This window comes from Erpetoichthys calabaricus, chromosome 1 (assembly GCF_900747795.2).
Source record: "Erpetoichthys calabaricus chromosome 1, fErpCal1.3, whole genome shotgun sequence".
NCBI lineage: Eukaryota > Metazoa > Chordata > Cladistia > Polypteriformes > Polypteridae > Erpetoichthys > Erpetoichthys calabaricus.
This window is the reverse complement of record NC_041394.2, coordinates 334,000,517-334,024,702: the sequence shown is the minus strand read 5'-3', so window position 1 is coordinate 334,024,702 and position 24,186 is coordinate 334,000,517. Positions and strand designations below refer to the sequence as shown.

The following is a 24,186-nucleotide window of genomic DNA, read 5'->3' as shown; positions in this document are numbered from 1 at the left end:
TGAAGCTGCTTATTCTTCCTAACTGGACAGATTGATATCCCTAATACTTAATTGACTTGGTGTTAGACTGTAATGATTAAGTGTTCCCTTCATTTTTTGGAACAGTATATAGTACATACACACATATTGTATTCAGAAAGTATTCTGACCCCTTCAATTTCAGCATACTTTATGTTATAGAATTAATTGTAAATGAACAATTTTTCCTTTTTTCTCATCAGTCTACATTCAATAGGCCATAATGACAAAGTGAAAACATGGTTTCAGAAAGTTTTGCATATTTGTTAAAAAAAAAAAATATTGCTATAACAGATTGTGGTCAGGTGCTTTAATTCTCATTGAGATATGTCTAGAACTTGATTGGACTCATTCTGAGGCAAATTCAATTGACTGAACATTGTTTAGAAAGACACATGCCTGTGTATATAAGGTATCATAAGTCACACTGCATGTCAGGACAAAAACCACACCACACAGTCCAAGGAGCTCTCTGTAGATTTCTCTGATCAAACTATTGTGAGGTGTAAACCAGGGTATAGGGATAGAAGCATTTCTGAAGTTTTGAGAGTTCCCTGGGGAAAAGTGGCTGCAATATTTGTGAAATGGAAGAAATTTGAAACCACCAGGATTCTTTCTAGTGTTGGCTGTCCAACTAAACTGAAATACTCCATCAATCAGGTGTTTATGGTAGAGCAGCCAAACAGAATCCGCTCTTAAATAAAAGGCATGTAACAGTTTAAAGGACACTGATCACATTAGGAAAAAGATTCTCTGGTCTGATTACACAAAAATTGAACTTTTTTGGGCAGCACTACAAGTACTATTGGCGGCAAATAACTGTTTATCACTTGTCTAATACCATACCTTTGGTAAACTTGGTGGTGGCAGAATCCTGCTATAGTGGAATGCTTCTCATCAGCAAGGACAGGGGCACTGCCCAGAATTGAAGGAATAACAAATGAAGTTAGATACAGAAAGGTCTTTGAAGAAAATCTGCTCCAGAGTGGATGCAACCTCATACTGTAGTGACAGTTTATCTTTCAGCAAGACAATGACCCGAAGAATTCAACTAAGACAATGCTAGACTGGTTTTGGGACAAATCTCGGACTGTCCTTGATTGGCCAAGCCAAACTTAGACTTTAACCCCATAAATAATTTGTGGAGAGCTCTAAAGATGATAGTTTACCAACACTTTGCACTTTCAGTGGAGCTTGACAAGATCTGTGAGGAACATTGGGATAGACTTACCCAAGAAGACTCAAAGGTGTAATTGCTGCCACAGGAACTTCTACAAGGTACTGAATTAAGAAGAATCAGTTATACTGATTATAAATACAGTTATACTTATATAAATATGAGATTTCAGTTTTTGAAATTTAATAAATTTGCAAACCTTTGTCATTATGGGTTTTTAATTGTAGATTGATGGGTTAAAATGACAGTTTGCCCATTTACAATTAAATCTACAACACAGTAATGTGTGCAGAAAGTGAAGGGGTCTGAATACTTCTTAATTCCACTGTATGATGGAAGTCTGTGCTTAAGCAAGCTACCAGAGATACAATATGTAAGGTACTTACTTGGAACAGAAGTTAGCATTCCAGACACAACTACCATATTATTTTCCACTCATGGTAAACAAAATGCATATATACAAACAATACATACATATATACTGTATATATTTTTTTTCTTGATCTGTTGATCTGATTTTATATGTAACTGTGTAATTTTTGTAAATTATAGCAATAGTATGGAAATTAAGATTACTGGTATTTTCTAAATTTATTTCATAACAATCATACACTACTGTTCTTACATTGAAAAATAACTCATTAAAAAATATTTGCTGTACCCCAAAAAAATCCTTAAGTGGGATGTGTGAAGTAAGGTTTGAAATATCATCTTTAGTTTTGACTAGTAAGAGTTCAGCACTTAAGAATTTACAATCAAACAAATGGTGATGCTTGCAAACATTTATCTCCTGGAGGTGGAACACCCATGAAATTGCCATTTAATTGTCCCCTTTCAAGTTTAACATTTGTGATAATCTCCTCCCTCGCTCCTGTGATTGTGTCTTCTGTCTCTATTCCTGTCTTTCCAGGTCCATTTCTCTTGCAAGAGATTCAGGCCAGTCTCCAGCCCCTTTCAATTAAGACTCACATTAAAGGTAACCCATTTCTGTCATGTCCTTGGTTAGTAGTTCCTCCAATTTTCTGCTACTTACCTGTTCTCATTGTAATTTTCAGGCCTCCATGAGACACACAGAGGTGCTGTGTCTGAATCAACAGAAACACTGGAGAATCAGACATCTCCTGGAGATCCATGCACCAGATCTGTTGTCTTTGAGACTCGGTACACAGAGCTGATGGTTATTAATCAGTACAAAAGAACCTACAATGAAACTCAACATGAACTTCTAAAGACTGGGCAGACTCATGCAGAGCTAGTGGAGAAGCGAACAAAGGAGAAATGTGAGCGAATCTGGACAGAGCAACTTTTCAGAAGGAGTCCTGGAAGTGAGACCTCTCCTCATGTTGTAGTGGTCAGTGGAGTGGCTGGAATTGGGAAGACCACCATGGTTCAGAAAATCATGTTTGACTGGGCCAGAGGCATCCAGTACCACAGATTTGCATTTGTGTTCCTATTTAAATTCAGGGATCTTAATCTTTTAGATACAGAGAATGAGCCACAAATGCCTCTGACCAGGCTCATTGTGAGACATTATAAATATCTTAATGACCCAAGACTGATAAACATCCTACAGAAACCTGAATCGCTCCTCTTTATACTTGATGGCCTAGACGAATATAAACACAAACTGGACTTTAATCAAACACGTCTGTGTACAAAACTCGACGACTATGTTCCTGTTCACACCCTTCTCATCAGTTTGGTGTGTGGAAACTTACTGAAGGGCTGTTCTATCCTGATCACAACCAGGCCAACAGCCCTGGAGTCCTTAGACATGGAGAGAGTTGATCGATATGCAGAGATCCTGGGTTTCTTCCCTGAACAAAGGCTGATGTACTTTAAGAAGTTCTTTGGTGATTCAGATTTAGGCACTGAAGCTTTTCAGTATGTGGAAGAGAATGCCATTCTGTACACCATGTGTTTCAATCCTTCATACTGTTGGATTATCTGTTCTGTGCTGAAAAGCCACTTCATGACACCTGAAGAAAAGCGAGGAGCCGCCCCCAAAACTGTCACTGAGCTCTTTGTGCTGTTCCTTCACAATATCCTCACCAATCACAAGCGTGAAGCAGATCACCATCATGAGATTCTTGTCAAACTGGGAAAAATGGCTTATTATGGGGTAGCTAACAAGGTTCTTGTGTTTTATGACAAGTTTGAGATGTTTACCTTTGGCCTCCGTCCAGTTCTGTCCACTCCATTCCTTTCTGGGTTTCTGAAAGAAATACTGCAGCGAGAAAGCACTCTGGAGTACACGACATACACGTTCTTCCACCTCACCCTGCAGGAATTCATGGCAGCCTGCTACTTTTACCTTGATCCATCAGCTGGCAATAAGGAGATGCTTGTAAAACTGGACTCCTGTGAAGATGGCCGATTTGAGATCTTCATTCGATTCCTGGCAGGACTCGCTAGGTATTCTGTGTTTAAAACACTGGATCGAATTCTGGGGAAGTTTAAGATGAAGACAGCCAAGAGCATTCTGGAATGGGTGAAGCAGAAAGCTGAACGGGCTCTACAGGGCCAAGATAAAAATGAAGCATTACGAGTGTGTCAGTGGCTGTACGAGACTCGGAATAACAAACTAATCAGAGACGCCATTGGAACTGATTTAAAGATGGACTTTAGTGAATCAACTTTATCTCCTCTGGACTGTGCTGTGCTGGGCTCGGTCATCAGCTGCTGTGGTGAACTTCAGGAGCTTATATTGTCACAATCTCGTCTCACTGCAGAAGGCATCAGGAGATTAGTGCCAGGTCTCATTTTCTGTGAACAAGTCAGGTGAGTTAAAAACCTTCATCAAGAATGTTTTGCTAGATTCTCAAAATCAACTGTTTTCTTTACTTCTAAGCTCTTTTAATAAGTAGTTTCCTCACACTGCAGGATGTGATGTCATTAATGTGACACATTATTTTAGTATCCCACCCTGTTTGTTACCTTCTGTTCATTTTACATAACAAGTAAAGAGGTTAAAGCTCAATTCATACTGCATTCCTTATTAATTGGGATGGATAAAATACCCCATGAGTACTCTCCTTAATGACATTTTCCCTTATCCTAGTGGGCTTACAATATGGTATAGAGAAGGAGACTGAGGAAATGGCATCTCTTCTTTTGTTATCATTTAGTCACTGTAAGTGTCATGTGTGACATCACTGTATTACACATATAGCATATGATGGTGTCTTCTTCTTTCCTACATTCTTTTTTTCTGGATATACTCTAAACGACTTGCATTTGATTCAGGGTATTAGTAATGTTTGAGTGTTTTAAGACTTTGATTTTTCGGCTTTGGAATTTTAATGATATATGGTTTTGACCCTGGCCTGTTTCATTTTCCCATTATTCTCAAGTTTCTACATGTGAAGAAATCAATAACCTCCTTTCAGTTACAGGACTTTTTAGAAGGTCATTAGTGAATTGTAGAGACAAAGAGAGAGACACATGTTGCATAGATTGGAAAGGCTGAAGTCACATAACCTGCTAGGACCAGATTTATCCTACACCGGTTAAGCAAACATCATCACATGGGGAGATTGCTATATAAACTAGAAAATGTTGTATTGTAACGGCCAACCCCTTACCCAGCCGGCAGCTACACCTCCAAGACCTGTGGCCTGGATATATTACTGAGCTTGAATCTAAATATCAAGCCGTACCTCTAACACATACAATTTTTTCCCCCAATCGATGGATTAAACATAGGCACACAAAAGCAGATATGTAAAATTAAAATGATTAATTATATTAAACAAAATAACAAAAATACAAATTCCATACGAACAATATATATATATATAACTATGGATGTCCACCACCAAACTAATAAAGTGCCAACACCATATATATACAGAATATAATAACAAAACCCTCCCTTGTCCCAGTAACATATAACAACACAAAACACGAATACAAATAAATGAATACGGAAATGCTGATGATTGTGAATTAGAGTCCGGGTATAAAAACTGTCCTGAATACGGATGACTGTACGAGAGATAAGTGATTTGTTTGAATTTCCCAGCAAATGGAGCAACCTCACTGTGAATCCTCGGTGCGTGGTGGATGATGATGCGACCCCGGGGTCTCTGGTGATGAGGGATGGAAGACAGTCCGGCAGAATGAAAACAAACTAGTGCAAAAGCGCAATGAGGAAAACAGCAAGTAAGTTGGTTCGTGGTGGTGAAAAATGGTCTCCTTCTTTCTCCTCTCCCTTTTTCGTTTCCTCCTGATTGCTTAAATAGACCTGGGCCAGATGTAATTGATTGATAGTTAACAAGTGTTTTCCAGACTAACTCTGACAACACTATTACTACTATGTAGCCCCGCTACATTCCCCACCCCTCCCAACCTTGGACAAGGGAGGGCCAAAGTACAGCTTGATATTGGCCACATGAATAGTGTCAAGCCTGGAGTTAGTGCCAATACCCCTTTTGAATCTGGAAATTGACTAGACCTGTTTGAGAAATGATTTTGGCTGGACCTAAGCATTTAGGCGCTAGATTGCCGGAGAACCTTTTGCTGGCATCTGAGAGATGGTGAGCTCTAATCCAAACCAAGTCACCCGGCTGAAAATGCGCTTCCTTACGCCGGGCATTGTACACCTTGGCGTGTCTGGATGTCGAACTCACCAACCTCTGTTGGATTCTCCGCCATAATTCCTCAAGCTTAAATAAATTATTGTAACTGGTGGTTTCTGGACTAGGGGCTCTGGGAAGGAGTCGGTCAAGCAGGCCCTTCAGCTGTCTGCCCAGCGCAACCAAAGCAGGCATCTCACCTGTGGCTTCATACACAGCGGTGTTCAGGGCAAACCAGAGCTCTGGGAGCCATTTATTCTAATCCTGATGGCGTTCACCCACATAGGAGGCGATCATGTTATTCAGGGTCCGGTTCACTCGCTCTGTCATGTTGGCCTGGGGATGATAAGCTGTTGTCAGGTTTTTCTTCACTCCCCAGGCTGTATAAAGTTCATCTAATACAGAGCTCGGTCTGAGAAGATGTTCTTCAGCACCCCCCACCAGGTGAAGATTTCGTTCTTCAGGGTGGAGCATATTTTGTTGGTTTTAGCATCTGTTAATGCAAACAGCTCCACCCACTTTGAAAAATAATCGATCACCACCATCAGGACGGTTTTCCTCGAGCTGGTAACAGGAAAGGGCCCCATCAGGTTGACTCCTAAAGTCTCCCCCGGTCCATCAGCGATTGTCAATTGTAAAAATCCTGCCGGTTTACCAGGTGGGTTTTTGAGCTGCTGGCAAGTTAGGCACTTCTTCATGTGGTGGCAAACGTCTTTCCGGACAGACGGCCACCACACAACCCCCAGGATCTTCAATAAAGTTTTTGTCCTTTCAAGGTGACCACCTAAAGGACTGTCGTGATAAAAACTCAGAAAGTCGGGGATGAGTTCTTCCGGGACCACTAGTTGGTGTTGTAGACCCCCAACGGAGGATGGAATGGTCCTGTACAGAACCCCCTGGAGGTCCACGAAGTGTACCTGGTCAGTATGTTGCTGCTCCAGTCCCTCCCTGATGTTATGGCAGAATGGACTGGTGGCTTGTGTTTGAGCCAGGTCTTGAAGGCTTCTTGGCAGAGGGAGGACCATGTTTTTTGCCTCTGACAAACACACCATCCCCGGTGGTTCTGACGCCCTGGACAGAGCATCAGGCACGATATTGCCACAGCCCTTCCGATAGGTCACCTTGAAAGTAAAGTTCTGGAGGCGGAGTACCCACCTGGTTAGATGGGAGGAGGTCTTCAGGTGATTAAATACCCAGGTCAGAGCATGATGGTCTGTGTACACTTCAAACTCAACCCCCTCCTGATAGTGTCTCCATTTTTCCACAGCCCACACGACAGCCAAACACTCTTTTTCAGCCGTCGAATAATTCAGCTCAGCGCCGTGCAATGCTCGAGAGGCGTAAGCAATGACATGTTCAGCCTGGTGGATTTTCTGAGTGAGCACGGCGCCAAGCCCCAGGTTGCTGGCATCAGTTTGTACCTGGAAAGTGGGCTGCAGATCTGGCTGGGCCAGAATGGGCGGCTTTTGAAGATGGCTCTTAGTTGCTCGACCATGTCCTGGCACTCCGTTGTCCACTCCCACGGGATATCTTTTTTTCTTAAATAGTTTAAGGGAGCCGCTATATCAGCCATCTTGGGGATGAACTTGTAATACCACCCCACTAACCCAAGGAAATGTTGTAAAGATTTCAAATCCATGGGCGTGGGTTAGTCTCAGATGACTAAGGTCTTCTCGGGGTCTACAGAGACTCCCTCCGATGAAAGAATGTGCCCGAGGAAGCGGATGTGAGGTTGAATGAAGGTACATTTCTTCGTGTTCAGCGTGAAGTGCGCTTGATGAAATCATTGGAAGATGGTGTCCAAGTCCTGGAGATGTTGTTTAACACTAGAATTACCAGAGCCTACGAAAAAACTTGTAGATCCGGCCCACCTTAAATCGCTTCTTAAAACCTTTCTCATCTTTCCGCCAGCGTCTTTTGTCATCTAAATGTACTGATAAAGACAACCTGCCAGCAGCCGGCTATTCCATCCCCCCAACGACTTAGAACGTAAACAAGCTTTTCCCAGCTAATGCCTTGATTGATTATATGGGAGTGAAGTGGAGTTTTAGAGTAGAAATAATAAGATTGTTATTTGGAACACACGCATTTCATATGTGTTGCATTTCTACAGTAATCTGTGTAAACACATTGTTAAAACAGAAACGGTTTACAATATTCTAGTAGCAAATGACAAAATGTAGGCATAAACTATATAATGTATGAAGCCTGAAGTCCAAATATCAAAGAAACACTTTCACAAAAGGTACAAAAAAAAGCCACCGCCAAAAAAACCCGTCTTAGTGTGAGACATTGACATGACTTAACTATCGCTGCTTCCGTGGCGTAACAGTATCAGTCGCTAACTGGGAATCAGAAGGTCATGAATTCGATCCTGCACAACTCCCATTTGAGAAGTGTTCTTATTTTCACTATTTTAGAATAAAATGATACATTTGATTTCAGTCTGTAACAGCCGGTGTAATTTATGATATTTGTAAAGGTTAGCTTTATTTTTTTTAAATTCACTTTTCATTGTCTCAGTCACGTTCAGGATCCATCCCTACCGCCCCCCACCTGACACTGCTGTTTTTACATAAAGACGCGCTATAGTTCTGCAGTGTATCACGATACATACGACCGCGTGTTTTTTTCCCCCAGTATTGCCAGTCCCCACGTGTTGCTGTATGCTGTTTCTTTTGTACTCCAGGACATGCAGAGTAAAGCATAGTAAAGAGCAGTAACTTCAGCGCTATATGCAATCATCAGACACTCCCCATCTGACACTGCTGTTTTCAAATAAAGACGCGCTAAAGCCCTGCAGTGTACTTGTGACTGCATTTTCGTACCAATGCTTGCAAACTGAAGTGTCTGCATGCACTTTTCGTGGCATTATACGTGTGTTTTTTGAGCATGCCCATGTAGCTCAAACACAGGAACATATGTTGATGTAAAAGTATAACAAAACAAGTGCACTTTTATTCAAGACTATAACCGAAGAAAACAGAAAGCAAGTTACAGTAGGTGGAATGCTAAGAACTGCTGATTTCCATTCTGTGCTATATAACTGTTAACATTTGAATCTGATGATTGCATATAGCGCTGTCTGATTTAGTGTGCGCAAGAACATGCAGGTGGCCAGTTGCTGAGTGCTACAACGCACATTTTAAAAAAAGAAAGAGACAAATATATGTGACGTTTTGAAGAAATCATTTTATGACGCGAATAGTACCAATCAGAAAACATCGTCGAAGTAATGCAATATTATTTGAAAACGAACAGCGTCAGGTTAGGTGTGAAGTTATACTGGCCCTGTTTGAGTCAGATCAGAAGCTGAATAAGCTGAAAAAGCTCCTGTTCTGACTCTAAGTAAAAAACATGAATTAATCAACAGAAATAACCGCGATTGACATTTTAAAGTTAACGATTTACAGTGCATACCAATTTATAAATTCAATGTCCGTTTGAGGAAAAAAAAACACTTTCTTCAAAGCTGGGAATCGAACTCGCGTCTCTGTGGCAAAGGCAGTGGTGCTCCAAGTCAGCAAACCGTCCTTATAACTTATTTTTTCAAGATCCATAACACACAGACAGACAGAGCACTGCGTAATAGAGAGACAGACAGGCAGAGATATACAAATAAACAGGGAAGGCACATGTACTGAAAGAAAAAAAAAATCAACATGTGCGTTGTTTCTGCAGCACTGTTACACTGTTACGCATGTTGATTTTTTTTTCTTTCAGTACATGTGCCTTCCCTGTTTATTTGTATATCTCTGCCTGTCTGTCTCTGTATTACGCAGTGCTCTGTCTGTCTGTGTGTTATGGATCTTGAAAAAAATAAGTTATAAGGACAGTTGTTCATGTTAATTGCAGTCTCAATTGTTAAAAAAATATTTTAAAAGGAGCATCCCACATGAAAATATAACGATCTCATTAACTGACAGTGCATACCAATTTACAAATTTTATGTCCGTTTGAGGTTAAAAAGAAAAAAAAGAAGTAACACTGTATCCCCAGAGGGGAATTGAACTCATGTTTGTGAGGCAGAGAAAAGCTACTCAGTCTGAGAGGCAAATCTTAGCACGCTACGCCACAGAAGCTGTTATATGGTGTGTGAAGCTTTTGTGGAAGTGTTTATTTGATCTTAGGAACTCGGGCTTTACACATTCTATAGTTTATGCCTACATTTTGTAACATTTATTACTAAAATATGAAAAAGTTTCTGTTTTAGCAATGTGTTTACACAGATTACTGTAGAAATGGAACACGCATGAAATGCATGTATTCCAAATAGCGATCTATTATTTCTATTCTAAAACTCCAGCAGTTCAGTCACTCCCAGGTAATCAAACAAGGCATGAGCTGGGAAAATTTAGTGAACGTTCTGCGACGGTGGGGGATGGAATAGCCGGCTGCTTGCTGCTCCTCTTAATCGGCACATTTAGAAGACAAAAGAGAGGTGAGAACGGTTTTAAGGTGGGCCGGATCTACGAGTTTTTTCGTAGACTCTGGTAATTCTAGTGTTAATAGAAGGGGAGTAAACAATGACGTCATCGATGTAAACAAAGCAGATCTTGCCTATCAACCCCCTCAGTACTTGTTCCATGAGCCGCTGGAAGGTGGCCCCAGCTTTTTTAAGCCCAAAAGGCATGACTTTGAATTGGAACAAGCCTTCGGGGGTGATGACTGCCGTCTTCTTCTTATTCCCCTCGTCCATCGGCACTTGTGCTGAAAACTGCAGCTCCATGCAGTGACTCCAGAATTTTATGAACCAGGGGCATGGGATATGCGTCCAGGCTTGTCTTTCCGTTAACCCCCCTGTAGTCCACACAGAAACGATATGTGTCATCCGTCTTCTTCACAACGACTACAGGGGATGCCCAGGAGGAGGAAGATGGTTTGATTATTCCCTTGGCGAGCATTCGATTCAGATGTTCTTTAATTATGCCCTTCTTTAGTGGAGAAACGCGGTAGGCTCGGTGCCTTACTGGAATTTCGTCCGAGGTGTGGATCATGTATGTAACCCCATGGGCGACTCCTAATTTTTCAGTCCACACCTCGGCCCATTTCTTCAGCACTGGCCTCATCTCTTCGGGCTGTTCCTCCACAGGGGCAGGCCGCCGAGGTGCTTGTGTCACTCCTCACTGCCGCGTAGAAACCAATGAATTCTGAGCCCAGATCTTCTTTGGATTTATGAACAAATTCGCATACCCCTTCCCCTGGCACCATATACCCCCTGGGACTGAGATGGATGGTCATCCTCATGGTGGTTAAAGAATCCAGCCCAAGGAGTAATGGGACGGACAGGTGCTGGTCATCCAGGACATATGTATCCATTTCCCAGGTGGTGGAGAGTACACTGTACCTCAAGGGGACTTTGCCAGGGCCCTGTGTTCACTCCCATCTGCCAATACAAATCGGACAGTTGGGGCAGATGTTAAGTTGTCTGGTGGTCGGCTAATCTTCTTCCAAATACTAGACCGTATTAAGGTGTGATGGCTCCCTGTATCCACCACCGCATCCACCTGCCACCCCCACAGCTTCACTGGGACGATCAGGAGGGACGTACTCGCTTGAATGATGGCGAGATCGGCTTCCAACCAGCAAGGTTTGGCTCAGTGGGGTTTTAGGGGCTGGGGTTCTCGTGTGCTCGCTTGTACTTTATTCCAGTACATTTTTGAGTTTCCCCAGTCTCGTTCCACTTGCGAACCCACCTTCACCAGGTCTTCCACCGACCCTAAACCCCCCTGAGACCCCCAGCTAACCACGGATTACAGGCATTAAGGATGTGGCGAACCACCTCTCCTTCAAACATAGCCGGCCGCCACTTCAAAAACAAAGCCCGATATTCATAGGCGAAGTCCCGGATGGATTGCGAAGGCAGGTGCACCATGGATCGCAGCTTGTCCTCCAGTTCGGATTCATAGTCTTCCAGAAGAAAAGCCGCAAGGAAGGATCGGCGAAAGGATCCCCAGTCTTGAATGTTCCTCTTCGCCGTCAGCCACCAGCTCCGCACTGGGCCCGAGAGGGAGGCCCCTATCACCCCCATAAGTTCCTCTGTGGTTAAAGGGTTTACAGCCAGATATGCCTCCCCTTCTTCCACAAAGTTGAGAACATCATTGATGTTATATTGAGCCCCCAACTTGGGAAAGGAAAGGCACACCCCAGGAACGAAGGGCCGATTGATGTATTCCCCCTCTCCACGAGACCCGCATGCCGTAGAATGACAGGGTGACTGACGTAAATTCTGAAGACTCCTTCGGACCTCCCCCTGAAGAGTTTCTTGACAGCGTTGATCTCGCCTCTGGAGGCACAACACAATTTCCCATCCCAGGAGTTTAACTTGATCATGGATATATTCTTTTATTTCCTCCTGAGAGCTGCTGATCCGAGCTCGCAAGGCATCTTTGCACCTGAGCATACTTTCAGCAACCTCGCGGACTTTCTCATCCAGCCGGGTTAGTTGTTGTGCCAGATCATCCCACGGAGGCGAGACATCCTCCAGGCATTCCTCCTCATGTCCATGTATATCTTCGAGGTACAACAACTGCAAAGAATCCACCACCTCCTGCACCACTGAACACACTCTGACCGTGACGTGCCACGCCCCGGCTACTCTTTCCTCACACCGCGGCGAAGCAATGGTGTCGTCCTGCTCGGCACACACTACCGACATGATGTTAATTGGGAAATAAAATTTTTTTAAAGGCAGACAGTGATAGTATTTTTTAAGATTCCTCAGAGAGGGCACCACTTAACCAACTCCTTCCCAGAGCACCTAGTCCAGAAACTAGAAATTTGGGGCTGCGGTTTCTTTCCATCATCCGACATTCACTGACACACACATAAACAGCAAACGGGACAATGGAAACAAGACGCGTTCAGACTAACACTGACAACACTATTACTACTATGTAGCCCCACTACAGTATCTATATACTGTATATAAAAGAAAACTTAATTGTGCATTTTCCAGTAACTATAGACCAGTAAGCGTAACAATGGAAGCAATTATTACTGAAAAGATTGAACAACACATGGTAAGAACAATTCTATAAGAGAGCAGTCAATATAGCTTTAGATCAGGAACTCATATTTAAATAATATGCTAGAAATTACGAGGAAGCAAAAGAAGGATACAATCAGAGAGCTGCATGTGATATTATTTATTGTGATTTTCAGAAGGCTTTTCATATAAGGTCCCACAACAGAGCCTAGTGACTAAAAGATGTGTGAGCTTAAGACAAAGTGTTTTAGGGTAATACAAATTAGCTTAAAATGTGGCATGTTAATTCTTAATTTTAGGTGATGTTAAAAGTGGTGTCTTGTAGGGATCAGGGCTGGAGATGCTGCTCTTTTTAAAATATATAAATGATCTGGATAGGACTAACAAATGGGTCAGGTTTGCTAAGTAAAACAGCAGAATCAGTCAAATCACTATGGATGGATTTAGAAAAAAGTTACAAAAATGCATAAATTGTTATTACTAATTTTACAGAAAAAAATTCAAAAATATCATAAAAATTAAAGTGAAGAAATGTCACTATGCTTTAAATTGCAAAATACAAATATAATTTACACAATCATTTGAACCACAGGTATGTGCGGTATGTTGATCTCATGCTTAAAAATCCTGCAGTTTTGATGATAAAATACCTTATGGACCTGGTAAGGGCATGCACTAGCTGGCAATTATGAGGCATGCATTGCTTCTGCCATAAACTGAGATTGCCATAACCTGAGAGCAGTCTATAAAGTTGAAAGAATTAAATATTATATTATATTACCTGTTATCTCTCTATTATAAAAAAAAGCCAGGCAAAATGACACCTTTTATTGGCTAACTAAAAAGATTGCAATATGCAATATGCCAATAAAAGGTGTCATTTTGCTTGGCTTTTCTCTACATTCATAATGGCTAACACGGTACAACACCCTAGTACTATTATAAAAAAAAAAATCCTGGGAGAGAAAGACAGGAGACGTTAAGATCATGGAAGACACTTAAAAGACCCACAAGACATTACCTTAGACCTTAAACATTAGACTTTGTGCCAAGAGGACCATCTTGCAATGACGTAGAACATGAGATTCTTGCAAGACATGCCCTACTTACAACCAATATCAAACAAGACCACGGGCAGCAAAACACTCAGTCGTGTGAAGGCTTTGAGCGCACACAGATCCAGGGCTCTCAGTGCATATAAAGCGTATAAGGACAATACTTCATAAATGAAACGTCAATGACTAAGCGAAGAAGAAAGCAGCGCGGAGAAAAGAGACTCAAAAGCGTTGGAGAGAAAAAAGAGCAAAAAAGAAAAAGAATAATCTAGGTACAAATTCAGAAAATAAAGAAAGTAATTATCAACCCGTAACAAGTGGAACTGAAAAAAAGCACGTCCAATCGGGTTCAGAATTACAAGACAAAGTAAAAGACAAAGTAGAACTTCATAAAGACGTTCACAAATGTTGCTGCTATACACATGCAGAACAGGTTAGAGATTATGAAAGCAGTGGAATTTGAACATGTGGAGAAAGTTAAAGAATATGAAAATAGGAAAATCAGAAAATATAAAAAAAAAGAAAGTAAAGATCGCAGTAGCGCAAACAAATGGAAATTATTACTTGAAAAAGGGAAAATAATCACCACGGACCAGGTGTCACTGAAAAAAAAGCAGGGCAAAGCGAGGTCAGAAATTAAAGACAGAGTAGAAAACAAAGTAAAACATCATAAAGAGGTTACAAAACAAAAGGGCCAAACACATGCAGAGTAGGTTAGAGATAATGAAAACAGGAATTCAAAAGACTCAAAAAAAACACGTAGGCGCGAAATACATGCAGAGCAAGATACAGAATATGAAAGCAGAAAAAAACAACAGTGTCAAAACAAAGGAAGTAAACATCGCATTAGCGCAAAGAAAGAGAAATTATTATTCGGAGAAATAACGAAAAGGCGAATAGAGATCAAATATATGGACATAGGTGATATGTCAGAAGTATGTAAATATTGTAAGACTTTGAAGTTTAAGTCAGAGAATTTCAAAAACGGGGTTTACCTCACATGCATTTATTGGTTACTTGGTTAAAAGTAGGTTTGCTAGTGAGGTAGAGCTGGGTGTCATCAGCATAAGAGTGGAAGCTAATATTATATTTACAAAAGATATTACCAAGGGGAAGGAGGTAAATAATGAAAAGGAGAGGTCCCTGGACAGAGTCCACCTAAACTAACAGCGGTGAGTTGGGATGTGAAAGTTTTAAGCTGAACAAACTGAGTGCAGCCTAAGAGATAGAATCTAAACCAATCTAGTGGAGTGTGGGTAATGCCAATCGAAGATAATCTATTGGGAAGAGTCGTGTGACAAATAGTGTCAAAGGCTGCACTCAGATCAAGGAGGATGAGAATAGTAATTAAACCTGAATCAGCTGCCATAAGGAGGTAGTTAGCAATTGTGATAAGTGTCGTTTCTGTGCTATGGAGGGGACGAAAACCAAACTAGAACTATTCATACAGATTATTATGAGATAAATGAGAATGAAGTTGAATGCTCACTATTTTTTCAAGACTTTTGGAAATAAAGGGTAGATTAGAAATAGGACTGAAATTAGTAGGATTGGTACCAGGTTTTTTTCAGAAATGGGGTTATTGCAGCATTTTTAAAAGATAAAGGAACAGTTCCTGTGGTGAGAGAGGAGTGAATTATAGCAGAAATAAGGGGGACCAGAGAGGGGAGACAGGCTTTAACCAGAACTGTAGTGAGGGAATCCAGTTGAATAGGTGGATGGCTTAGACTTACAGACAAGATCTGAGATTTCTCAGAAAGTAGGAGGCTGAAAAGAGGAAAATGAGTGAGTAGGTGGGTGAAATCCAAATGAAATACTGGAGGAATCCACACCAAGAGACTGGTGTATTCTCTGGATTTTTTTCATTAAAAAAGGACATAAGGGAATTGCAAAAATCAGTTGAATCAAGGTGAAAAGGTAAAGAATCCGGGGATTGTGTGATATTATTAAGCAGTGAAAACAATGACTTGGTGTTACCTTTATTGGAAGAAATTATGTGAGTATAATAGTTAGATTTGGTTTGAGCAATGCACTAGATCCAAGTCAATATTCTTAATATTACGGAAAGACATGAGACGGAGAAAATTACCATTGGAAACAACAAGTTTAACATTGAATGAAAGAAGAAAATGATCAGTTATGGGGAGTTCATTTGCAATACAATCAAGGGGGGTAACTCCAGAGCAACAAATCAAGTCCAAGATATGTCATTTAGAGTGGGTGGGAACATCAGTATGCTGCTGGGATCCAAAATTCTTAAGGCAGGATATAAAGTCTTTAGTAATAGGGGCATTGATATTATCCATATGTATATTGAAATCCCCCAGAAGTATTATGTTTGATGAAACAGTAGACAAATGTGTAAAACAGCAAAGTGATTCATAAAGTCATTATTTGATTTACGGGGGCGGTAAACAATTGCAATAATAATAGGAATAGGTTCAGTTAATTGACACACAATGGATTCAAACGAATCCTGCTGAAGGCAGGAACAAACAATGGCAGGACTTTCCATTTCTCATGATACATTATTGTTATACCTCCTCCCCAGCCAGAACCACGGGGTTGACAGATGTAAACAAACCCCGGGGGAGTGGATGCGTTAAGTTGGGAAAAGTCAGGAGGTTGTTGCCATGTCTCGGTTGGACAGAAAAAGTCAAACTTACGATCAGTGAGGAGATCCTGGATGAGATACCCCTGGCTCGTAAGTGAGCAGATGTTCAACAGACCAAAGTTGACAATGGCATTATCACATTTGGTAGTGGTTTTAGCCAACCAAGCCAGGTGGCTAACACAGTGTGGTCAACAACCCTGCCTACGTTGTGTGGAGGACGTCGAGAGTTGGACCATATGGAGTTTATTATTTTCGAAGTGTCAGCCTGGGGAATCCAACAGGACCCACAGTGGATGTATCTCCGATGGGGGGGATATTATGTCCAGGTGGAGATTCGGCCCAGTCTGCGGAGGCTCGGACTGGTGGAAGCACAGTCGGAGGAGCTCGGCAGCTGAGTACTGAAGCAGGCCCATTACAGGCTGGATAGCGAGCGACAGGAAGGACCAAACAAACACAAACCAAATAAATATCCTACCAGTCCACATTGTAAGCGAGGACACAGGCAACTCAGATGTCCGAAGAACACAGCCAGGTAAGTCTCAAAACAGGGTTAGGCTGAAAACAGTCCATATACAGCCGCACTGAAGTGTCAACATAATCATCAGTCAAGCTAGAAATCATCAGTCTAGGTATAAATAACTAAAAAATAGAACTTAAAAAATAAGTCTGCCAAATGAAAACAGTTACTCAGTCCATTAGATCAAAAGCTAATCATAAAAAAGTTAAAAAGTTACCGGCAAGCAGCAGCGACCAGTCTTGCCAGCGTTCGCTCAAACGGAAGTCACCAGAATTCTAGACAGGGGATCTCAGGAACACTCTAGAGTACTCTTAAATCCACAAGTGGTCCAGACACTCCAACTTTCTGATCACCCGTCAGGTGAGCTTGCGGTCAAATGTGAAGTAAAGACACACCCTACCAGGAAGAGGATGAGGAAAAAGAATAAAAGGCCAGAGGTACAAAAGAGATCAGGAACGTGAAAAGAGAGATTATTTCTGTGGGATGTGGGTATGGGCGTTATGCACCCTACACAGTAGACAGAGAGAGGATCAGTTTAGGTAGGCCCAGTGTGACAGAATGCTTATTGTTTTCTTTTCTTTATTTGTAACTTTGTGCTCTTCCAAAGTGTAAATTCTCCATTGAATTTTTATTTAGTTAATAAATACCCTCCTCTAGTATTTTTGAGTTCCTTTTGCTTGTATTGGATTCATGGTCTGCTCTGCCATGTTCCCAAAGGTCAATAAGTAGTAGGAATGGAAAGAGGAATATAAGAAAAATTAGTTTTATCAGAAGGAATATCTGCGGTGGGTTGGCAACCTGCCTGGGATTGGTTCCTGCCTTGTGCCCTGTGTTGGCTGGGATTGGCTCCAGCAGACCCCCGTGACCCTGTGTTCGGATTCAGCGGGTTGGAAAATGGATGGATGGATGGATAGAATACATTCACAAGTAGATGCTGTAAACTGTAAGGACAGTTCTCTTAATCTTTTCCACCAACTGTACAGCTCTTTCCTTCCATGGTGTTCACTACAGGTATAATTTCATAAAACTGTGTCTTCTTTTTTTCTCTTCTCTGTAGTTTTTACTCATGTAGCCTCACTTCTAAATGTTGTGAGGTTCTCTCTTCTGCTCTCTCTGCTGAACAATCACATCTGACTAACCTAGATCTGGGCTACAATAACCTGAAGGATGCAGGAATTTGTCTGCTGTGTGAGGGGCTGTGGAGTCCAAACTGTAAATTAGAGACACTGGGGTGAGTAATCATGTGTGGCAATGCATATGTTGACATGACCATTATTAGACGTTACCATTACTTTGTTTAAGGTGACATTATTAATTTGAGTAATGAAGGCGCAAATCATAAAATTCTGTGTTTTAAATATGAAGAGTCCAGACCAGACTGCACTGTCACATAAGTAATAAGATTTGTTGAATTGACTTTCTATATGCCATTTGTCATGTAAACTTCAGAGGTGTTATTCCCAGTCACCTTCTGTTACTTCTCTGTATGTTCACTTCCTCTCTTTATATTTTTTTACAGGTTGCAGTCATGTGGTCTCACCTCTGGATGTTGTGACGCTCTCTCCTTGGCTTTCTGTGCTGACAGCTCACACCTGACACAGTTGGATTTGGGAGAAAATAAACTGGAGGATTCAGGAGTGTACCTGCTATGTGAGGGACTGAGGAAGCCAAATAGTACATTAAAGGAACTGAGGTAGAAGAACCACATGTAAATTTATGTCTGTATGTTTGTGTGTCTATAACTCTGTCCCCTCTTATTCCTCTACTCTTATCTTTATAGGCTGTACTCATGTGGTCTCACCTCTGGATGTTGTGAGGCTCTTGCATCAGTTCTCTCTGTTCACGACTCACACCTGGCTTATCTGGAGCTGAGAAAAAATAACCTGGAGGATTTAGGAGTGATTAAACTCTGTGAGGGGACAAGAAGCCCAAACTCCAAATTAGACTCTGTGTGGTGAGCAAGCACACCATGTCTCTCTTTCATTATCTGGCAGTAATTTGCTGTGTCCTCATTTACTCTCTCTTTTTAACTAAAGGCTAATGTCAACTGGTCTCACATCTAAATGTTGTGAGGCCCTTTCCTTAGCTCTCTCAGTGGAACACTCACAACTAGTAGAGTTGCTGCTGGAGGACAATAATCTGAGCGATTCAGGAGTGCATCTGCTGTGTGAGGGGTTGAAGAGTCCAAACTGTAAAGTAGAACTACTAAGGTGAAGAAATACTGGACGTGTCAATGTGTGTGCTTGTGTCTGTCTGTATATAACCCCTTGTGTTATCAGTTCCTCTCTTCTCATCCTCACAGGTTGTCATCATGTGGTCTCACCTTTGGATGTTGTGAGGCTCTCTCCTCGGCTATCTCTGTTGAACACTCACAACTGACCGAGTTAGAGCTGAATGACAATCAACTAGAGGATTCAGGAGTGCATCATCTCTGTGATGGGCTGAGGAACAAAAACTGTAAATTAGAGACATTGGGGTAAGGAAACACTGAACAAGTAATGGGTTTATAAATTTACTTCTGGTAGATTTATGGACTGAAGTGTCCTAGGACTTGCTAAATAAATCACTGTGTTTAAATCACAAGGGATCAGTCCAGGCCAGACAATAGCATTTCACAACAAACTATGTGGACATAAACAGCAAAATAAAAGAGCACCTACTTACCAGTGCATATTGGTAGATGGAGTTCTTTAATTATCATGTCAAAGTCAAGTCAAGTTGGGGAGCATGCACTGGTACAGTGCATTGCCGAACCCGTTACATGACTAAACAACTCAGGATCCTGGTTTGCAACCCCCCCAAGCAGACCTGCGGTCCAGTCCCACCCTCCGGAAATGGCCCTCTATCTGCAACAGCCAGGTGTTACGTGGGTGACCCCTTGGCCTGGTCCAGCCACTCAGGTCCCCAGCAATGAGGATCTTGCAAGCTGGATCACCCTCGGGGAAACGTGCCACATGGCCGTAGTGCCGCAACTGGCGCTCCCTCACAATGCAAGTAATGTGCCTCATTCGGGACTCCATGAGCAACCGCTCATTCGACACAAAGTCAAACCAATGGTACCCAAGGATTTTCCAGAGAGACACAGTACCAAAGGAGTCCAGTCTTCGTCTCATGTCACAGGATAGCGTCCATGTCTCACAACCATACAGCAAGACAGGACGCACCAGGACTCTAAAGACTTGGACCTTCGTTCTTTTGCATAGATATCGGGAGAGCCACACACCCCTTTCCAGCGACCCCATGACCCCTCATGCTCTCCCAATCCGTCTACTGACTTCATAGGAAGAGTCACCAGAGACATGAATGTCACTGCCAAGGTAAATAAACCTCTCGACGAGGTTGACATTCTCTCCGCAAACAGACACACAGCTGATGGCTGTGCCCAAGAGGTCACTAAAGGCCTGGATCTTGGTTTTTATCAGGACACTCACAAGCCCAGACACTCAGACTCCTCACTCAGTCTCTCGAGCGTCCTGATCAGAGCCTCCATTGACACCACGAAGATCACAGCATCGTCAGCAAAGTCAAGATCCGTGAATCTTTTTTCACTAACAGATTCCCCACAGCCGCTGGACCCCACGACCTTGCCCAACACCCAGTCCATACAAGCATTGAATAGAGTAGGAGCAAAAACACACCCCAGACGAACCCCAGAATCAACTGGGAAAAACGCGGAGGTCCTGCCTCTGCACAGTACTCACAATACCAGTGTACAGGCCGGCCATGATATCCAGCAACCTGAAGGGTTAATTAATTATTAATTATTCAATTAATTTAATTATTTAATTATATTAATATCATATATCCATCCATCCATCCATTTTCCAACCCGCTGAATCCGAACACAGGGTCACGGGGGTCTGCTGGAGCCAATCCCAGCCAACACAGGGCACAAGGCAGGAAACAATCCTGGGCAGGGTGCCAACCCACCGCAGGACACACACAAACACACCCACACACCAAGCACACACTAGGGCCAATTTAGAATCGCCAATCCACCTAACCTGCATGTCTTTGGACTGTGGGAGGAAACCGGAGCGCCCGGAGGAAACCCACGCAGACACGGGGAGAACATGCAAACTCCACGCAGGGAGGACCCGGGAAGCGAACCCAGGTCCCCAGATCACCCAACTGCGAGGCAGCAGCGCTACCCACTGCACCACCGTGCCGCCCAATATCATATATATTATATTAATTAATTATTTAATTATCATGAACAAAAAAATATATATACTATTTGTCCCTAACCCCCCAAGAGATTTTATTTTAATTACTTTTAACTTTCACTGTTCCTGATCACTTCATGCATTTTAAGGCTCAGTTTCATTAACTGTAATGTGGTTATCTCCTGCAAAAGGATCTCTGATCTTCTCTGTCAAGTGTGTTTTTAATTTCTTCGACCTGTCAAACAATTTTTTTTTTTTTTTTTTTTTATAATCTATGCATTTGCTCTCGCAAAGAAATCTTTTCCACCTCAGTCTATCTCATCACTACCTCAAGACTAGATTTAATTTTTCCAAAGTGAAAAGAGTAGGACTTGTCACAACTCTTTTTAGATTCTCCTTATGTTTTTCTTGAGAGGAAAGAAATGGGATAACAGCACTGCTGGAGCCACAAAAGTTAAACTTCCTACCTAGTAAATCCTTTGCATCTGCCAATCCCACTTCATGAGCACAACATTTGTCATTGTCACAGAATGCAAGTAAAGTACAGTGCAAAAAATACTGGAGACAAATAGTCATACAGATTGTTGGGGTCCCAAATGGCAAAATCCTGTTTAATTTCCTCTTTACAAGGCTGTTGAAAAAAGTGTTTGTCTTGTGTTAGATCACTAAACAAGAAAGTTACCAACTAATCTCTTAGTTTATTTTCTTAATAAGGGAAAGTAGTAGGGTGTTGTACCCTGTTATCCATTATGGATTAAAAGAGAAGTCAAGCAAAATGATACCTTTTATTGACTAACTAAAAAGATTACAATATTCAAGCTTTTGAGGCAATTCAGGCCTGCGCAGTGTCTGCCATTCCTCCAATTTTAGTGTCATCTGTGAATTTCACAAGTTTACTACACTTGTCAATAATATAAATAAAAAAAAGTAAAGGTCCCTGGACAAAACCCTGAAGGACTCCACAGATGACTTCACTTCATATAGACCATTCTGTTCTTAGCTGTACTCTTTGTCTCCTGTTGGTTTAATCTCTTACCCATCCTACTGTCTGTGGTATACTCTGTGTATTCCACCTTTGGGACCTGTAATGCAAGCCGCTCACTGAGTGGGACTGTCTTTTTTTCTAAACCTCTACCTCAACCTAGTTTTCCCACCAACAGAGGAATTCGCTTGAGCATCCTTAAATGCCCTTAAACAAAGAATAGACAATCTAGCTGTTGGTTCATTAATAATAAATAGACAAAGGCATTGTTTTTTACACATCCACTTATAAATCTATATATATAATTCACTAAGCTGCTGCCAGCGCAAGCAAGACTCACATGGAAGCATGCAGGACGGAACCACGCCCACCAACTCTAAGACCATTGGATACGACGACAACTTGCAGAGCCACGCCCACCAACTCGGACGCAGCAACTCACAAAACACGGCATCATTGGATATGAGGACAACTCGCTGAGCCACGCCCACCAACTTGGACGCAGCAACTCACAACACAGGGCGTCATTCGCGTTCGTCTCTGCTACACTCCACATGCACCTCTGAGCCACGTTGACTTTTCATTATTCTTTTTGGTTATGACGCACGACTGCATCCACCATCGCAAACTGTTTTACACGCCATGGTCTGAAAAAATTTTCAGTCTATTTGAGTTGAAATTTTGCCTTTGGCGAGATGACCCATGACAGTTTATATAACTTAGGTATCAACAAATCCAACTTTGAATGTTTGCACAGGTTCAAGCTTTATCTGTTGGATCTTCCACCTGTTTTATCTTCGCTTATTAGTTTGATTGATTACTTAACATAGATAAGGGACATTTTTAGGTTGTTCTAGTGTAACTTGTTGATAGCAGGAACATCTGCAAAGAATTTTGCAGATTGGAAGACATAGGTCAGATCCAGATTATTGAACAATCCAGGAACTACATGAAACAACAACCTGATGCTTGCATCCCAAAAACTAGTTCCTAGATAAATAGGTCTGTGGACTGTAGGAGGCATTTCACACCACAAACCCCAGACATAACTCATAACAACTCAGGCTTTGTTTAGTTAGGGTACAGTACCTTTATTACATGTGAAACACTTCCAAAATGATGGCCTCAAACACAAAGAAATAATTGTCCAAATCTGATATGGTTGAAGTAGGTCATGTATGATAAAAAAGAATGGGTCTAACCCAAAAATATTCCTAATCCTACTTTTGCATAGTATTAATTAGCAGAACAAAAAACCCACGATTGTGTTAGGACTTCTGGATTAAAATCCTCTTTTGTTTTTTTAATTCTTTATTGTTTATGTGCTTTGGTTCTGGTGTATCAATTAAGTTTGGCCTCTTTTAGTTTTGAATTTCTCACCCTTCCGCTGACTATGATTTTGTCTATTCCTTAACTGTACCATTTATAGTAAAGACTTTAGGGACTGTATATTTCATCTGGGGAAGGGATTTGGGAGCATATGTTTTTTTGTGTTTGTAAATACTTGTATATTTGTTGTCTAATATATCAAATTTATCTTGACATTTGTCTGGTGTGTTTGTTTAATATTCACATGATTGTGGGGACAATTTGGTAGGGCTTAGTTGTAGGCCTAAGTTCATCCATCCCTCATTTTACAATAATAGTGGCACAATCACTACGAAAATCTTTTCGCATCCTTTTCACAAGGTGAAAAAGGAGTGAAGGTTTCTGAGGTGGATTTGCTACCAATGCTATATTAACACAGCGACTCTTTATTCTACTGTGAGGAGTACAGATAGGCAGGCTCCTTAAGGATTATTACTTTAAGACAAAAGATTTCTGAAGGAAGCTTCATTTCCACCCAATGTTTAAAAGACTTGCAATAAATGACTGGGGAGATCAAGCCCCTGTCCCAACAGACAGATTTGTCTTTCCAAATCATGTTGTCCTTATTGTTCATCCCTTTACCTCTGATTTAACTGGTTTGTGTTTTTCTTCTTATTATTTTGATTGCTTTTCTTAATTTTTCAAATTTGGCCATTGCACCTATTTCACTTTTCTTTATATTAATTGCTGTTTTGATTTTGTGTGGCTACGTTACAAAAGTTTC

At 41.5% G+C, this 24,186-nt stretch overlaps 1 protein-coding gene across 1 annotated transcript in view; it reads left to right on the top strand.

Annotated features, from left to right (window-relative positions):
- The window catches only part of LOC114665390 (NACHT, LRR and PYD domains-containing protein 3-like), a 44,552-nt gene that overhangs the window by 10,306 nt on the left and 10,060 nt on the right, over positions 1 to 24,186 (top strand). The window contains exons 4-10 of the mRNA XM_028819970.2: positions 2,106 to 2,171; positions 2,251 to 3,976; positions 18,004 to 18,177; positions 18,466 to 18,639; positions 18,727 to 18,900; positions 18,983 to 19,156; positions 19,249 to 19,422. Coding sequence (XP_028675803.2) covers positions 2,106 to 2,171; positions 2,251 to 3,976; positions 18,004 to 18,177; positions 18,466 to 18,639; positions 18,727 to 18,900; positions 18,983 to 19,156; positions 19,249 to 19,422 — 2,662 coding nt within the window. The remainder of the gene's footprint in view (positions 1 to 2,105; positions 2,172 to 2,250; positions 3,977 to 18,003; positions 18,178 to 18,465; positions 18,640 to 18,726; positions 18,901 to 18,982; positions 19,157 to 19,248; positions 19,423 to 24,186) is intronic.